Raw genomic sequence first — 19,806 nt, 5'->3', positions numbered from 1 at the left:
ACTGAACCCCACTGAAATGCCACTCTCTCCCTTCCCCATGTATGCGCCTCCTGTGAATGCACGCAGGCAGGGTTTAAGCATACCAACCCTACGCCAGAGCCGATGAACCCCATCCTTCCCTGGAATCACGCAGAACTCGCATCATAAATAGAAGACCTTTATAGGAAACACAAAAAGTGTACGTATGTCTCTCTCCTGTTTCACTTCAAGCCCCTAATCAAGTGTCTAACATGCTACACTCTAACGCCTGATCATCAGGGTCCAAGGAACGCCTACACCAGCCCTGGCAGATAGATTTGACCATGTGGCAGCTAAAAAAACTATCGCTTAGACTTTTTTAATCTAGCAAGTAAAAAGACGGTAGTACATGCTGTGGTGATGAGCACAAGCAGCATTACAGGATGTTGATGTAGGCATACACTGGCATATTGAAGATGTGAACCGTTCACAATAAGGAAAGGAGTTTTCAATTTAATTAAATAAATAAACAAAGAGGGACTAAAGGACTGAAAGAAAGAAAGAAAGAAAGAAAGAAAGAAAGAAAGAAAGAAAGAAAGAAAGAAAGAAAGAAAGAAAGAAAGACAGATCCCGGTTTGCTGAATTCTCCTCTGAGTCCTCCGTTCCAGACTATGTCTTGAAACATTTGAATGTGCTCTCTCTATGCTCTTTGTGTTCTTTAATCAATGGTCCACACACGAGAATGCAGGAAAACACACACACACATGTGCACGCATGTGCACACACACACACACACACACACACACACACACACACACACACACACACACACACACACACACACACATATAAACACAAACCCACACACACAGGGACACACCGATAGACAGACACGAACACGTGATTATATTTCAATTAGATGTTAATGTGTTTGAACGCATCGTTCTTCTCTCTCTAATTGTTGCTCCTTAGTCTGACTGATGGCGCGCACAGGGATTCACGGCTGACTTTGAGAGTCCTGGCCAACCGCTACTCCTTGCCAAGCTGAAGATGCACTCAGAGGCAGATTGATGAGACGCCTCTGCAGTTGATTACTCTTCCCTGGGAGAATCGTAACGCGCTCTACGCGGTTTTACAGCCACAGTGTTTACGGGCAAGGTTTCAAAGATACGCCCTGTCACTGTGTGTGTATAGCATGTAGAAGGGGTGACCGAGTTCCAAGCAGACAACCTTCTGTTGTTATGCTTCAGTGGTGGAGTCCGGGTGAAGAAAAGTGTTTGTAGTCTTGAAGTCAAACAGTAGTCTTGTTTGAAAGGACGTGAGTGATGTAGCCCTGCTTCAAAGTAAATCTGTGATGTTTTCGGCAACAAATGGGACATCTTTAAGAAGAAGAGAGTATATAAGTGTAATGGATAAATAGATGAACGGATTAATAAACACCAATTCACTGGAATTCATATCAACCCTGTTATATAACGCAACAGAATATATCCGTAATGATGAATAGCTGATGTGCCAAACTAATGAATGTCGGTATGTTCTGAAGCTCTCTCCGGAGTTACGGAAGAATAATTCTCGTCTACTTTGACTTTGACCTTTATCTCCTATCTTCTTTTACCTTTCCCAGAGCCAGTGTAAAGAAAGGGGTAACCTTTCGCACAGCAACTCCCACCAACACCCTGCTGTGGGACATGACGCTAGATACGGGGACGGATGGGACCATCAATGTGGTGTGTCAGAGGACAGCTCCCATACCCGGGAAAAGGTAATGTTCACACTCATGACATCAGTATTACTTCTCTACCGTTATCCTATATATTAAACTTGTTAGTATGGCTGTCATATTCTAACTTATTTTGTGAAATAGACTGAGATCGGTTATTTTACAGTTAGGTTTTTGTCAGATTTCAGACAAACATAAAAACAAATCAAGAAACAGGAACAAAATGATTGCAAAGGAATGACACTCAGTTAATGTAATTAATACTCAGATCACAAACCATTGAGATTCAGCCCTGAGAAAGAGCTTACTCCAAAGACAAGTACAGCTAATGCTGATTGTTGGTGATGCAACACTATGGAAGTAAATCAGTGGCATCGGATTTTGAAAATAGAAAGCCATTGAATTCTTTGCACAGAATATTTATGCATTGGAATAACGTATCTGGATTTTTTTACTCTGAATTTAACTCAAATAATTTTCATCTTTATTTTTCAATTTTAAAAAAATCAATATCAAATATTCAACGTTAAAAAAAAAATAAACTAAAATATTTTCAACGTCCCCAAATTCAACATGCCAAAGTCAGCTCTAAAATTCAACGTGTGAAATTCAGCGTTAGCATCGGGGGACCCAAGGAGGAGCAATCAAGCCTAGATGCTAGATCGTATACGAGCAAGGAGAGTGTGTTTCACAGAATTCTGCGACCCACCGAAAAATGTGACCCAAGGGGGCGCTGTCTGCAACATGCACGAGTTTGAAGAGTAGACAGGCATGAAGTCGTTCTTAAAACTTAATGTTTGTATCGTCATCGATCACTTTGATTGGGGGTATTCGTTTTGTGACACCAGGCGCACGTTACGAGCGCCCAGAGCCAACACTATTTTGCATCAGGTGACATGATACAGATATGAGGATGACAAATTAAAAGCAGGTTGCTGTCGGGCGCTTCTTCCCGAGGCAGCGGGCTTCAGATTGCCCCAGCATCGCACCAAACGTAGGCAAAGGGAGCTTGGATCGCCCCAAATTGGTGCCCTAATAAATTGGGCTCCTTAACCCACTACAATTACCCTTACACTGCATGTTAATCTAGCCAAGTCACTGCAATCACACACACACACTTCACATACAGGCATTAGTTCATCGTTTATTTCATACTGCAGTAAAAAAAACTAAAACGGTGTGCATAATAACAAAAACATAAATAAAAGATAAGATCACCCCCCGCCCCTCACCTTGATATTAAATGTGCTTAATAAACACATTTTATTTGATTTGATTAGCATTTTACAGACCGATACAATGGATAGGGCGTTTAGTAAGGTCCACCACCGTTGCTTCTCTCCCCATAAAAAGCTACAGTCAATGTTTAATGACGTTGATTTACCTTTGAGCATTTCCTATTATAGGCTACTGTGTATAATACTGTTTTTAATTAACGTTTGTATCAAGAAAAAAAGAACCAGCGAGGGACGCTCTTATTCCCGCTCTCCTTGCTTGACCGCGATCTAGCATCTAGGATGGATTGCTCGTCCTTGGGATCCCGGATGTTAACACTGAATTTCATGCATTGAATTTTGCAAGTGACTTTGGCATGTTGAATTTGGGGACGCAGAAAATATTTAAGTTGAATTTTTTAATGTTGAAAATTTCATTTTGAATTTTTTAACATTGAAAAATAAAGGTGAAAATTATTTGTTGAAAATTTTAAAGAGTTATATTCAGAGGCAAAAAATCCAGATACTTTATTTCAATGCATAAATATTCAGTGCTTAGAATTCAATGGCTTATGATTCAAAATCCGATGGCACAGATTTACTTCCATACACCACTCTCTACTTGAATCGACACAGGCCACTTTATAATCTAGGAAGTTGAAATGGGTTTCAGGTGTTCTCCTATGTATTCGTTGTATTATATATCTTCGCAGCAGTTCCTGTGAAATGCCTTAAAAACAATAAATAATAATATAATTTCGTATTTTAATTCAGACTCAGATGGCCACTTTAGGGGTAACATAAATGTCCTTTCCATGTCACTTAACTCATATTGTGTTTAGATGAGAATGGAGGAACTGGTTGAAGTCATTAATGATGACAAATCTCAAAATGATTACAGTTTATTGCGGCATTGATGTGTGAATTGCAGCATTGATTCACGGGAACACCCACTTGGTCCTAACGGATAGAAAACCGAACGATATGAGTTAACATTAGGCACATTCCCAATGCAGAATGGATTTCTGTTTGATGGTGGATGTCTCTGCGCTTACAACGACACTCAACAACCAACTGAGACTAACTCAGTGGCATTCCTGTGTCAACATTATTAACATGTGACCCCATTGAGTGCTAACACTGCCCCCAGCCCCCCACCCCTCATGGATTAAAACATTGTTTATCTCAACTTAAACATATTTTTTCCCATTCAGAGTTGGCTTTGGTAATCCTCTCAAAATGTTGGGACACACAGAGCCCCTGCCAAGTCTTTCAGTCCTCACTCCACCTTGCAGATTTCCTACTCCTTTTCTACACTTCTGTGTCTGTGGGGACCAACCGTGATGTGCTTGTAAACACTGAAGCTGCTTTATCCTCCGCCACCAGGAGCCTTTAAAGGAGCCACTTCATGAGGAGGTTCAGCACGGCTTAGACAGGTTCCTGCAGTCAATTCGTCTTCTGAAATCGACAGAGGGCTTTGGTGGTGATGGAACTCCCCCAATCATCCCACAGATACAGACTTAAAGTGAATATCTGTGTTAATGCCTGCTCTAAGGGATAAGGGCGTGCTTAGGGGAAACAAACATGTCTTGTTTTGACAGTTGAACCGTTATGTTGTCAATATGGAACGATTCTCTAATTATTCAATTCCGTCTTGCACTGGAATGAGAACAGCACGGTTTATCACATTGTTGAGATTGAAGCTGAAGACAAACATGATGTATTGGTAGGTGACGTTCATATTTACAGTTCTACATAATACTTAACAATGCAGTATCCTAAATTCTCATTACAATTTAGGCTACAGTTTCAATAATATTCTCCTGTCTTCATACTCAATACTGTTTACTTCATACTCAATACAGTTGACCTCAAATTCAATACAGTTGACTTAATACTCAATACAGTTTACTTCATACTCAAGATAGTTAATTAAATACTCAATACAGTTTACTAAACACTCTTGACAGTGGGCTACAGAGGTCTTGGTCTTGCCCCCAGCACTCCCCTGAGACAGACTGCTGCTCCTTGAGATGACAAAAACGTCCTTATGAAGGAAAACATTACATTTAAATGGACTTTGTCTAAAATGTGTGGACAGAAACTTAAAAGTGTTATTTATTGGTGTTGAAATATAGAATCGTGTACTGAAAAATGGGTTGGTCAATTTAACATATTCAGTACATGACCTATTTCTGCACAGACACAAGGCACTCATAAAATATAGCGCACACAAACAGACAAAAAAGCACGCATATACATACGCAAACACGCATACGTATAGACACACACACACACACACACACACACACACACACACACACAAACACACACACACACATACAAACATACACAACCACACAATGCTCCTTTTGGTAAATTGAAGAAGCACATATTTTACCATATATCTTAAGATAATGAGGAATGTTTTTTCAAAACATCGGTTAACATGCCATGCAGTCCAGCTCCTGGTAAAACATTTACGAGAGCATAGTCTTACAAATCAGACAGCAGATTAATATTCAACGTGACTCCTTCCCTCACACTTTCTGGTTTCCCGGCGGTATGCAGTCTCAGAAATTCTGCTATGGCGTTGTCAATCTTCTGGATATGAGCATGATTGTTTTATCCGAATGCTATTCAACTTTCAAAACATACAGAGAAAAAAAACGTGTGCCACAACATTTTAGAGGTGATTGGGTTTCATCTCAGAGATTCTGAGATGACCTTCTCTACCCAACTACTAATTCCACAGAGTTGGAAATCGGTGACAGTACCTATGTCATAACCTATCCCACTCAAAACTAGTCTGCCATTTTCATAACCTGACCCAATCTCTTATTTCAACCCATGCGGACACACCCCCTCAAACAACAGATACATACGTGGATGAGCCATTGCTGGATTAAGATTAGTTTGTCTTTACTCTGGAAAGGAAGCTTGGGAAATGATACTGTTGGCCACAACAGAACAACAGTAGTGTTTTTCCAGTACACACACTCTCATTGGATAGTCATACTAAAAACCGGTGCGAGGTCACACACCGAAGCACCTGCTTGTGTTGATAAAAGGAAGTTCACAGATCAAGGCTAACTCTGAGTGCTGCCCTGGCCGTGGTGGACAGGGCAGGATTGTGTATGAGTCCGGCTAGATCGCCCCACCTAATGAATCAGCCCTCTCACACATGATCACACCGCTCTGCCCTGGTCCTCATTCATTTGGTATTCACAGCCAGTCTCACCTTCTTGGTCACGCCCAACAAAGTCATTATCTCCACTCGAACATAACGCGGTCAGACAGAATTAAATGACACTGGTGCGAAATAATCACCCTATCGGGGGGCAGTGCTTTGATAAAGACCCCCCCCCCCCACAGTTCTCTATTAGCTTTGACAACAACGGCATGTTGAAAGGAACGCTAAATATGTCAACTAGGTCGTGTTTCTGCCCAGTTGTTTACCAATGTTTGATTGTTTGTTTGTCCGACTTTTGGTTGGTTTGTTGTTTACAGACGCCCTGATTGGTTAGCAAGAGAGAGTATATAATTGTGTATGTACAAATAAATTGCATAATATAATAAAAAAACTGAATCAAACTAAAATAATGTGCTGATCAGGGTTAGCGTTTAGCTTGTCCAACAGTGCAGCCAAAATTCAGACAAGCTTCTGTGATATTTGTGTGTGTGTGTGTGTGTGTGAAAGAGAAAGGCGTGCAACATTAAAACTACAGCGCAGCATCACACTACCTCAGTGAAGTCCAACTATCATGGTGTTTGTGTGTCTGTGTTTGCGTGTGTGTGATTGTGTGTTTCTGTGTGTGTGTGTGTGTGTGTGTGTGTGTTTGTGTGTGTGTGTGTGTGTGTGATCGTGTGTTTGTTCATGTGTGTGTGTGTGTGCTCCTTAAGCAGGCTGGACAGCAGTCTCCTGGAGGTGCTCCAGATGGACTTTGAGGTGGAGGAGCTCAGCAGTCCACTGGACAGCCAGGTGATCGTCTGGAAGCTGGAGCTCCCCCCGACCTCCCAGGACCAGGGGGCCAAGACGGAGGGAGCCATGAGGATCTACACCACCCAGAGGGACTTTGTGGGGCTGGCTCCTCTTGTCATGGTGAGCCAACGTACAATCGGAGTAGTGTTGTGACGCATTTTAGTTGTTTTTTTTTGTAGAGTCTAGTTTCTAAGTGTGTGTGTGTGAACAGAAGTCTGAATGGGTCTGTTTGGATTGTCATGTTATTTCAGTAGATTCCTTCCTTCCCGGGCAGGGAGGGTCACCTTGTTCTGCTGACTGGCAGCTAGCTGATGCGTTATGTGTGTGGCGTGGAAATATCAATCCTAACTATAATATACAATCGTATACAAATTATATTAACCTTGTTTATATAATTACTATTCACATTAAAAGGAACTGTATACATTCTCCCTGTATCTTAAGATGCATCCCTTCCCCTCTCTAACTGAGAGAGGCTAAGGAAGTTCACATTTGCATTCCCACTGAGCCACTATGTCTGATACTGTCGACTGACTTCTTTGTTATGTAGATTCCTTTAACCTTCTTGCAGCCATGCTTGCAGACTTGCAGACATGTCCACTTCCCCATAGTGTATTGCAGTTAAATTGGCCTCTCCCGCCATCCAAACTCTCTTGTCACTCCCACTTACCTGTGTATTCCCTACCCACAATGCAAACGTTTCCCTATAAGAATCTTGTTCACCCATTGTCTCACTGATTGTATCCTTGGTAACTTTGCTGCCTGTACTTTCCCATGATCATTCTCTAATATTAAATCAAATATTTCGCTGGCCGACGTGCCCTTAAAAGAAGTTTCTTTTCATCAGTGTGGCTCGGTCCCAGTGCAACACTCTCTATTATTTACCTCCAATCGAAACCACATGCTTCTCTCAATTGTTCATTACCACACAAAGCCAATATATAATATGTCCATAATCTACATATTAAATGGTAAATGGACTGCATTTATATGATGTTTTCTAACCAGTGGCCACTCTTTACAATATTGCCTAACATTCACCCATTTATGCACACACCAATGGTGGTGTCAACCACGCATGCGACAGCCAGGTCGCCAGGAGCAGTTAAGGTTAGGTGCCTTGCTCAGGGACACATGGACAATCAGCTAGGAGGAACCCGGGGATCAAACTAGCAACCTCCCGGTTACCGCTCTACCTCCTGAGCCACGTGCCAGCATATTACTGACTAAACACGGACCCCGTGTTTAGTCAAGAGGGAACACATGTTCCCTCTTGTGGCTTGTGGGTTTGTGTTGTATTGAACCTGGCTTCTCTCCGATGCCCTGTGGATCTCTTCATCAAGCACTGCCAGCAGCAGCTGCAGCAGCAGCAGCAGCCATCTTACATGCAGCCATGTTCCATGGAGCCCTGTGAATCCATCATGAGGCCAGCCCTGAACGTGGTGACCTGTGCAGGGCTAACCACTTGAACATAGATTTCATGAAGTAGCGTGGCGTTACATTGAGGTGGTCTGTGAAGCATTAGAGGTAACGTGTGGTTTGTTGTGTTTCTATTAAAGCACACATGTAAATGAGGCTCCTCCTGAGACGAGTTGCTGACCTTTTTTGCCGTGCGGCGCAGTGAATTACCATGACGAGGCGGGAAAGCCTCATATAATGTGGAAAGGCACGCACACACACCCTGCTCTGATTTGATTTGGGTATATGACATGGTGGTTGGATTAAAAGATGACCTCAGGACTGAAGGCTAGCATCAGAACATTTGATGGTTGGCCAAGAGTGACATTAGCACTGACGGATCACTCTATTTTTAATATATATAGATTTGCCTGTTCAATATCTGCCAGGGCTAAAGCTGCTCATCAGAGGGTCTACAGCAAGGGGATTACAAGCCTGACTGTACTGACAAGACCAAACAATCATTTCTACATGTATGTCTTTAGAAGAGAGTAGCACGGTCACCATCTGGTTGATTTGCTCACTTTTGAGGCAAGTCGACTCATTCAATTTCACATGACGGATTACTCCTAGAATTAGCCTAGGCTGGCCTGCACTAAACTCTGATGCACACAGGAGTGCCCATACACACGCACACACACACAAACACAGACGCGCGAACACAGACACACAGCCACACAGACACAAAGACGCACACACACCCACACACACACACACACATGCACGCACACAGACATGCATGCGCGCACATACATACACACACGTACACAAACACATACACACACGCGCACACAAACACATACACACACACACACACAGACACAACACACACATGCACTCAAACACACACACACACACACACACACAAACGCATACACACACACACACACACACACACAAACACATACACACACACACACACACACACACACACACACACACACACACACAGTGGTCTCACATGGATAAATGCCACAGGACAGCACGACCAAAGCAAATGTGTTTATCAAATAAATCTGTTTATATCTGATGTGATCAAGGCGAGAGATAAGATAAAAACTTTATTAATCCCAGAGGGCGAGAATTTGTTCTGCAGTGAGCAAACAAAATACATACATATGCAATAGATGTATAATACACAATATATCTATTTCAGATCTGTATCTCACAGAAAAGGTCAAGAGCATCTGACAAACGTCTCAAAATAGATAAACAATATTTTCCACATCAAAACAGCGTAAGAAAAGATAATGCCTCATGCAATAAATGTTAAAGGAAAACTAAGTGACAGGAAAGTGAAATTGCACATCTTTTCCAACGACTGCGGTGATAAGAGGCTCACGGGATGGAAGTAGGGATTTAATTGGATGATTCGCGGCTCTATTTATCTGAACATCTTAAAAGCGAGGCATAAGCAGAATCCATCCTGAGCTCCTGTTTTACTCATGGTGAACTAAACCATGGCCTTGTGAACTCTCCTTTGAACCATCTCCGCACAAAGACGGCAATATGCTTCCACCTCCTGGGCTTTTATGTGTGTGAAGACTATTTGCTGCCATGGAATGATTTGTCCTGCTAATGCAGTGTGTGTACATTGATACAGTCCAATATCGAATGGGAGACTTCCTCTTTCTGCTGGTGTTAGCTCTTTTCCTTGTTTCTGTATCGATGCAGTGTGTCGAGTGTCAAGTGTTTGTATGGTGTTGTGTTTCTTCATGTTGGTTCTCTTAGTTAATGACAGGGGGAATCAGCACTTCCTCCTGTTATGATCAATGCTTGTCTTTTAGGATAAGAGCTGGTTTTGGAGCCTCGATATCAATAAGCAGCATCATAGACTCAACGTCAGTTCTCTTGTTGAGCGTCCCCTCAAGCGTTGGCTTTCTGGCCCGCAGGACACGGAGATCCTGAACACGGCCATGCTGACGGGCAAGAAGGTGGTGATGCCCGTGAGGACGGTGGCGGTGGAGGAGGACGGAGTCATCACCGACGTGTCTGACTACACCGACTGCAGCTCCACCGATGAAGACGTCCTCAAGGTACGAGCTCGGCCCCTGCGTCCCACCCGCAGCATCATTAACCGCGCCCTCTAGCTTCCCCTCTTCTGATGGTATTTTGAGTGTCAGTTGTAGCTTTTGTAGCCAGGCCTGTGCTACACGCCACCCTCCACAGAGGTGCCCTTTACTAGGCTCCTCCAGACAAAGGACGCAGGGCATTGGTGTTGCAGCCGGTTTATTGTAATTTGGAATAATGATAATTGGCCTGGTGCTCTGTGTTGCCATGCAGGAGATCTCGCTCTGAGTGTGTGTGTGTGTGTGTTGATGGCTTTTTTAACCGATTGCACATTGAGCAATCAATGTGCAACAGGTGTGTAGCCTCACTCAGCCCCAGAGTCCAATCAGTCTGACTCATTGTGCGTTTTAGTATTCTCTGCGAACCGACTCGGACCTCGGATGTAACGTCACGCCCACCCTTCAATCGTTTTATTATGTTTCGCTCGGTCATTGGAGAAAAACATGGACGCCACCCAGAAAGCTGTTGTCGCGGTAGGATTGGCAGAGTACCAGGCGCTCCAAAATAAGTAGGCTATAGGCCATAGGCAGAGATACGGACGCAGTAAGGTATTGCAGTAATGCGAGTGATTGAAATTGCCATTTAAACCACCAAAGCGGTCCAAACACAATGAAAACAGTTCATACTTCAAGTCACACTGGGCGCAGCCATCTTGAATTCTGTCTCGGAATCCTTGCTAGGCCTCCTCTGAGTTCATCTGAGCAAGCAAGTTCGCCGTCCGAGGAAAAGGGGCGTGTTCATGCGTGTCGCTAGGCAACGTCCTCGGACCTCCGAGACGGATGGATAATAAAACGCACCATCAGGCCAGGCCAGGCCATCATCCACACACATCATCCGTCCACAGTGTTTCCTTCTTAAATGTACAATTGGAATCGGGACAAAGGGAGTTTTTCCAGGATGCTGGTGTCAAGTCTTACAGCTCAACTTAATTTAAAAGCTAAGCCATTTCTCAGATTTAGCCTTCACCAATTCCTGGCTAGTCTCTTCTAGGAATTACAACCAGCTGTGCTTCCTAGTAGCTGAGTATGTATGAGCAAATATCCCTATGGTCCAATGGTGCTTGATGAGTTATTAGTCCTTTAAATTAGGTTTAGTGGGGACAAATAAAATAATGTCCTGTGCATCTGCCCTCAACCGATGCTTCTGACTAAACATACAATTTGGACTCATAGTATGATAATCCTCGACGCAGAGGGCCCAGAGTGTTGGGAGGGAGAGAGCAAATAAGTTGTGCCAAAGTCACCCTCCCACCTCCTTCATGTTCTCTGTCCGCGTGGCAATACAAGCGATGTGTCTGACCCTGGCGCGAACCTCTCTGTCAGCCTCCCCGCCGGTGATGAGGGGGCTGGGGTAGGAGCAGCTCCCCAGGTATGACCTCCACACCCAGCGCCCGGGCGCCTGGCTCTCCTCCTGTGAGTCTCTGCCTCGCCATGTTAGCCCGCGAACCGGGGGGCAGCCCGGAATAAGCAGGCTTTTGTTTACTGATGAATTGGAGGTTGCAGGGAGAGTCCTGAGTCCAGGGTGTGTTGAGGTCACACCGTGTGGATGTGTATACTCAAGGTTAGAAGTGTGACTCGAATAATGATCACAACAAAGCAGCAAAACTAAAGAACAAAGACAGCCCCTAGTAATGGCTGCGTATGCTTATAAACGTGGTCATCATCGCCCGACAACAATGCATGCGAGTCGAGTACACAAACAGCAGATGTCTCTGGTGATGCGTGTAATTTACAGTTCTGTTTGGATTAAAAATAGGATGTCTCATAGTAAGAGATCCACACAGATACCAACATGCGGGAAGTTTCAAAGGCACATAGGACGTTAAACATGTACAATGCAGGACAAGGGATTATGCTCAGGGGCAGAAAGCGGGCCACAGTTCTCCGTTACCATTAAATGTGCGGCCCTTTTGTTGTATTGTTCTAAGCTTAGCGCTTAGTATGTTTGCAGGGCTGAGTATCCGCCTCAATCACAAAAGACCTCATAATCTCCTTAACAGCTTGATTCTGATATCTTCTCTCTCTGTTAGAGCCACTGACAACTGTCAGACCACATATTGATGGATGGAGTGGATTTATCTGGAAGCCAATTCAGCCTATCTTCTTGAATCAGAGTGAGTTATGAGGTTGTGGGGGACTACTAGGTCTGAGGAAGTGAACAAAACAGGTGACAGAGAGAGAGATGCAATCATCTCATTGGGCCCCATCGGCGCTGATCCCAATAAACCAGGATATTTGATTCTAGCGTTGTGAGGCCCAGCCGTCTTGTAGCCTCCTGAGCCTCTTATTGACTTAGGGTTTTAGGAGACCTCAGCTGGGGCTGAGCAGAAGGTCTCAGAGACGGAACAGCTCACTTAGTCCTCTCTGAACCCAGGCAAGAGCACTCTGGACCATCTCACTATCAACGGATGATTAGATGAAAAATAATAAAGAGAGAAGATGCATAAGTGCTACTTCAAGTTGCATATGGGCCAGGAAAACATGAATATTCACTGAGAAGAGCAGAGCAGCGATGACACAAGGATTAGGGCCGCTGCACCACGTGACTGAAAGCTACACTGAAAGAGTGACCACCATAGGACGTCACTCTTTCTCCTACATGTGAGAGTGACCACGATAGGAGCATGCTACTGAAAGAGTGACCACCATAGGACGTCACTCTTTCTCCTACATGTGAGAGTGACCACGATAGGAGCATGCTACTGAAAGAATGACCACCATAGGACGTCACTCTTTCTCCTACATGTGAGAGTGACCACGATAGGAGCATGCTACTGAAAGAGTGACCACCATAGGACATCACTTTTTCTCCTACATGTGATAGTGACCACGAGAGGAGCATGCTACTGAAAGAGTGACCACCATAGGACATCACTCTTTCTCCTACATGTGAGAGTGACCACGATAGGAGCATGCTACTGAAAGAGTGACCACAATAGGACGTCACTCTTTCTCCTTCATGTGAGAGTGACCACAATAGGAGCATGCTACTGAAAGAGTGACCACGATAGGACGTCACTCTTTCTCCTTCATGTGAGAGTGACCACGATAGGAGCAAGCTACTGAAAGAGTGACCACGATAGGAGGTCATCTTTCTCCTACATGTGAGATATGCTCCTATCATGGTCACTCTCACATGAATAAGCGTGCCAATCTATTTGGTATTTGCATACCTCCTTGGGTGTGTCAAAGTTACTATTTATTTTTCCTCTACATTGCCTGGCGCACTCACAAAGGGGCCAGGGAGTGAAATCTCACTGCCCTGTCAGCGATGCGGTGGGGTCCGTCTGTGGCGGTACTGAGCGTGTAGAATGACTCACGTCTTTCTGGGTCTCAGTGAGAACTCAGGATCAGAGCTGCTGAAAACTTGCCAAGGTTACCTTTGGAATTACAGGGTAATGAATGCACTTGTATGTGAAGGATTGATGTCAAGCATGGCAACGCAGAGGTGTTTTCATTTACATAATACTGCGATGCAGCCTCTTCTAAAAACCTCCACGTCTGTGATTATCTTGGGCTGTTTATTACAGCCAACGGATATTACATTGTGAGTCATGGAGACCAAAACCCCTGTGAAAGGAATTTATGGCTCAACTGCTGGTCTATTTGTTAACAAAAACGGCGACGTATCTGAATATTTGCTGTTTTCTGTCCTAGGTTAGATAACTGACATTGCTTGAGTTGACAGTATCCTGATTTAGAGTTTCATAAAGGTTGTTTATAGAGAAGTACATTTCCAGGAATAATTACAGAGTTGTAATGTTGTCTCGGAGGAATCCGAACGGGAGCAGAGTTGTTTTTTTTGCTGACTGGTGGACGCTCCATCAATCCCCCCCCCCGCCCCAGGTGTCGGACAGATGCGACTACGTGTTTGTGAACGGTAAAGAGATGCGCGGGAAGGTGAGGATGCTGGTGAACTTCACCTACAGCTTCCTGAGCGCTCAGCTGGAGCTCAACGTGTGGATCCCACGGCTGCCGCTGCAGATGGAGGTGTCCGACACGGAGCTGAGCCAGATCAAGAGCTGGAGGGTTCCCATCGTCACGTCAAAGCGGTAAGACGCGACTCCCCCCCCCCTCCACACACACACGGACGCGCACACGCACACATACACATACATATACACTCACAACCCACATATATATAGACACACACATTGATACTTTTATAGACACACACACATTAATACTTTATAGACACACACACACATTTATACATTCAAAGGCAGACACAAACACACACACACTCACAAAAACACAATCACACAAACACATCCCTGGTCTGATCCCGGTTTTCAATCTTGCACAAGCAGAAGACATTTTTAAAAGCAGCACCCATTCATATTTTTGCATCCAGACCCATTTTCCTGGTAAAAATCATATTGCTGTAAGGCTTAGGCCTTTAATGCCATTACATAACTCACAACAACAACCCCATCAAGCAAAGAGACTGAGTGCAGTGATGAGAGTGCTACACATCACACTGCACTGCCGACGGTGTGACCTGATTGCTTCTATTGTATTATCTTCTATTTCTATTTCTCTGCAGGGTTTGAGTGTTTTACTTTCCTGAGAGGTCGACAGTATACTATTATAATCAAATTTTTATCCTTTTATTTTTGTACGAAGCAAATGTATTTGCTTCATACAGAAAGTAAATACATTTGGGCTTTCTAGACCAAAAATAAAAAATGTATTTGTCATCTACTGTCAACAAACATTTATACCCATAGCGACTCACACTGCTTCTTGTTTGGACATCCTTAATGATCTGGTAGTGAGGGAGGGGCGGCCTTGAGGTAGACGTGGGTCATGTGGGTCATGTGGGGTTTGAACCCAGATCCTTCTGGCTATGCATCAACCACCCAGTAACCCCCAGGCTTGTCTCCCCCCAGTAACCCCCAGGACCCTCTCCTCCCAGTAACCCCCAGGCTCCCCTCCACCCGGTAACCCCAGGCTCCTCTCTCCCCCCAGGCTCCTCTCCTCCCAGTAACCCCCAGGCTCCTCTCTCCCCCTCAGGCTCCTCTCCTCCCAGTAACCCCCAGACACACACACAGTAACCCCCAGGCTCCTCTCCTCCCAGTAACCTCCAGGCTCCTCTCTCCCCCCCAGGCTCCTCTCCCCCCAGTAACCCCAGGCTCCTCTCTCCCCCCCAGGCTCCTCTCCTCCCAGTAACCCCCAGGATCCTCTCCTCCCAGTAACCCCCAGGCTCCTCTCTCCCCAGTAACCCACAGGCTCCTCTCTCCCCCCTAGGCTCCTCTCCCCCCAGTAACCCCCAGGCTCCTCTCCTCCCAGTAACCTCCAGGCTCCTCTCTCCCCCCCAGGCTCCTCTCCCCCCAGTAACCCCCAGGCTCCTCTCTCCCCCCCAGGCTCCTCTCCCCCCAGTAACCCCCAGGCTCCTCTCTCCCCCCCAGGCTCCTCTCCCCCCAGTAACCCCCAGGCTCCTCTCTCCCCCCCAGGCTCCTCTCCCGCCAGTAACCCCGAGGCTCCTCTCTCCCCCCCAGGCTCCTCTCCCCCCAGTAACCCCCAGGCTCCTCTCTCCCCCCCAGGCTCCTCTCCCCCCAGTAACCCCCAGGCTCCTCTCTCCCCCCCAGGCTCCTCTCCCCCCAGTAACCCCCAGGCTCCTCTCTCCCCCCCAGGCTCCTCTCCCCCCAGTAACCCCCAGGCTCCTCTCTCCCCCCCAGGCTCCTCTCCCCCCAGTAACCCCCAGGCTCCTCTCTCCCCCCCAGGCTCCTCTCCCCCCAGTAACCCCCAGGCTCCTCTCTCCCCCCCAGGCTCCTCTCCCCCCAGTAACCCCCAGGCTCCTCTCTCCCCCCCAGGCTCCTCTCCCCCCAGTAACCCCCAGGCTCCTCTCTCCCCCCAGGCCCGGCTGGAGCAGCGAGGAGGAGGACAGGAAGGGTAAAGGCTGCATGCTGCAGTTCCAGCACGCCTTGGTGCGGGTGCTCACCCACTTCACGGCCGAGCAGGAGGACCCCCGTGACCCCAAGGCCTACTTCCTGGGCTCCGACTGGCAGGTGGACGTCACGGGGCTGGTGCGCTACTTCCTGAAGGTGGAGGACCCCAGTGTGGCGCGGCTGCAGGCCGGCAGGGTGCTGTCGGGACGAGACCTCGGGACCACCTCTGTCCAGGTAACCCCGGATCACCGGGAAGATGGTGTAAAGGGGCTAGGTTAGACCACCAGGTGTGGGTGTTATTAGCCATTATCTGCCCTTTCCCTTTGTTTTAGTGACATCACAAGTATACCAAGTTGCAGGGTCTACCTAGATGTATTTACTGTAGCAACATTTGCTAAAGTACACTGCTCAGGCTGGTAGACTGAGCATCCAGCATACATCTAGGTGGACACTCCCACTTGTTACGTCACTAAGGGACAGGGAAGGGCAGATTTTCGGCTTGTAATGGCTAATCACACCTGGTGGCATAATATCACCCCTTTAAATGGCACCGTACCAGCGTTCATTTATCTCCGTTTCAACAACGTTAGTACGGAGTTAGCTTAGGAAGCCTCCTCAAGTAAGCAACACTTACTGATGCCACGTTAAGTGATGACTGTATTTTTGCGAGGATACACTAGCTACGTTACATAGATGGATTTATTTTGGTCAATCTCAACATGCATAGCATTCAGTGGGTTACAGTTTATTCACCCTGTGCACAAATACTGTGTTCAAGACTGCAAATCTCAATTTAAAATAAGACACTGGCCTGACACTGTTTCCGTTATGTTTCCGAACAGGTATTTTCTCCGCTCTCAGACGCAATACTGGCCAAGCAGACTATCACGGTGGTGGACGACAAAGTGAGCCTCACGGAGCTGGGGGTCCAGATGGTGGCGGGTCTGTCCATGGCCCTGCAGCTCAGTCAGGGGAGCAACAGAGCCATCCTTGCCACCACCACCAGCCAGGAGCTTCTGCAGAGCCCAAAGCAGGTACCATCCAACCCCCGTTATTCTGCATGTCTCACATCAAACTAGTAACAAGTAGCTCAGAAGATGACCAAACACATAGACAGCTAGATAGCTGTGCCTGTCCAGCTCAACTAGCAAAGCACGATATTAATACTGCCAGGGTTAGGCGTTTGAATCCCCCTTTGCAAAGATTTCTTCAGATGAAAGCGTGCAACGAAAAGCATACATTAATATACATTGATCAACATGTCTGCTCTTCACTGAGTGCTCGGTTCTCCTGTGTGTTGATCCAGGAAGCGTTGGTCAGTACCTGGCTGCAGTTCAGCGACGGCTCCCAGACTCCCCTGGACATCTACGACGCTGCCTCCTACCTGCTGACCGTCAGCTCCCTGAACGCGGGGGTGGCGTCGGTGCAGGGCTCTCCTCCGGTCGTGGTAGCGGAGGGGGAGGGTCAGGGGCTGCTGGTCAAGGTCGAGATGTCAATCTGCGAGGCCTGCCAGAAGTCCAAGAGGAAGAGCATCATCGCCTTGGGCAAGGGCAGCCTCAGGGTCAAGTTCCAGGGCGGAGGCCTTCAGCCGGAGAGCACCATCACCGGCACCAACGCAAGCAGCAGCCGCGGTGGAGACGGAGGTGGAGACGGAGGTGAGGACGGAGGCAGCGACTACGGCAGTGACGGGGAGGAGCTCAACAGTGACTGGAAGCGTCAGCCGCCGTCCCAGGACCCCCCGACCACTGGCAACACAGTATCGGGCCGCAAGGAACGAGCCAAGCAGAAAGTGACCACCGTCAGACCCGCCGAGCGCACCATCATCACCAGCGGTAGTTTGGGTGGCGTGGGGAAGACCAGCGGACCAAAGATCCCCGGGGGTCCCAGGGGTCCCGGTGGCCCCGTCAGCCCAGTTAGCGTGGTGAGCAGCCCCGGTCGCAAGGCCGACGACTCGGATGACGTCCAGGCCGAGGACACGGGGGCCGTGGGCCTGGGCAGCACGGTGAAAGCCCCAGGGAACCTGGTCAACTACCACAGTTTCACCCCCCAAGCGGGGGCCCCCGGGCAGGGGCCCGGGGTGGCGATAGGCGGGGAGGAGGTCCTGGTCAACAGGCCGCTTACAGACCTGGAGATCGGCATGTACGCCCTGCTGGGGGTCTTCTGCTTGGCCATCCTGGTGTTTCTGGGGAACTGCATCTCATACGTGGTGAAGTTCAGGCACAAGAAGCCACCCTCCCACGGCCCGGAGCCCACGGGCCACCGGCACGACTGGGTGTGGCTGGGCACCGACGCCGAGCTGGTGATGAGCGTGCCGGGCAGCCCCTTGCAGCAGGACAACCACACCGCCACCACGGTGATGGACATTGGGCCCGACAAGACGGCTTCCCTGTCCAGGCGGCCCAGCTGCCTGGCCTCGCTCACAGACTCCCCTCCGCCCGGGTGCGGGGGGCCAATGCGGAACAAGCACCTCGGGGGCGATTCCCTGCACTCGCCCACCAGCAAGAGGAAGAGGGTCCAGTTCACCACCTTCTCCACGCTGGAGCGCCAGCACTCGCCGCAGCAGAACGGCCACCAGGGCATCCACTGGGTGGGGAAGGAGAGCAGCCACGACAAGCAGCATCCCCAAGTGCCGGTCACAGAGCCTGAGGACCAGCTGTGATGACCAATAAAGACCATCAGACCTCTCGTATGCACCTGGAGGAAATGCGGCTTTGATCACCTCAATGCCTTTGCTTTGTTGTTGAAAATGGTGATGTCGCAAGGCACATGGGCCTAATTGCATTACCTACCAAGGCCTTTATCCACTGTAAATGCACTGTTTATCATTGTGAATACTGTCAACCGGGGCACGTGTTTGTACTCCCCGGACTGCTAGGCTTGTGGAACTACTTCTGTGCACATTGCTTTAAGGCACCACATGACCACACTGCATGTTGAACAATTGTGCTGTACAGTTTTGCACTGATGTGCTGGTATGACACCACAGCACCTAATAAGCAATGGTTTGGATTTCAAAGTTATTAAAATATGTGATGTACCACTTATCCGGAACCTGTCTGATCTCCCATGTGAATAGAGGACATCGGTCTATGAGTGACTTTGATAAATTTCACCCCAAAAAGTACGTTTTTTTGTCTTTTTCGTTCCAGGTCTCCAACCTTCATTGTACATTTGAGTTGATCTGTTTGTCAACCCTGTCTGGTTTATTTTACATTAAAAAATGTATTATCTTAAATATTGCCCGTAGCTCTATTTTCTATGAAACAAATAGCACAGCAATTTATTTGTGTTTCTGTGAAGTTATTGTTCCAAGGACTGCACGAAGTACATCGTGTTCCAGTACAGTGTTATTAACATACTGTCTTTACTCACTGTCTCACATATAGTATATATATATTCATTGAGCATATCTTTCAAACCCACATTAAAATGCTCTGAAGAGGGCAAACTGCCAATAAATTGGCAATGTGTAAAACAAATATCATTACAACTCTAATATTGAAATCTCCAG

At 47.0% G+C, this 19,806-nt stretch overlaps 1 protein-coding gene across 1 annotated transcript in view; it reads left to right on the top strand.

The window, feature by feature from the left end:
• The window catches only part of LOC307082634 (transmembrane protein 132C), a gene marked incomplete at both ends in the record, with an annotated part of 29,972 nt that extends 11,018 nt beyond the window's left edge, over positions 1–18,954 (top strand). The window contains 7 exons of the mRNA XM_079746267.1: positions 1,586–1,723; positions 6,799–6,997; positions 10,228–10,371; positions 14,251–14,456; positions 16,265–16,529; positions 17,138–17,329; positions 17,602–18,954. Coding sequence (XP_079602393.1) covers positions 1,586–1,723; positions 6,799–6,997; positions 10,228–10,371; positions 14,251–14,456; positions 16,265–16,529; positions 17,138–17,329; positions 17,602–18,954 — 2,497 coding nt within the window. The remainder of the gene's footprint in view (positions 1–1,585; positions 1,724–6,798; positions 6,998–10,227; positions 10,372–14,250; positions 14,457–16,264; positions 16,530–17,137; positions 17,330–17,601) is intronic.
• Positions 18,955–19,806: the final 852 nt, after the last annotated feature.

This window comes from Pollachius pollachius (genome assembly GCF_949987615.1).
Source record: "Pollachius pollachius genome assembly, chromosome: 1".
Classification (NCBI taxonomy): domain Eukaryota; kingdom Metazoa; phylum Chordata; class Actinopteri; order Gadiformes; family Gadidae; genus Pollachius; species Pollachius pollachius.
Note: the sequence above shows the minus strand (reverse complement) of the source record. Positions and strands in the feature narration are given on the sequence as shown.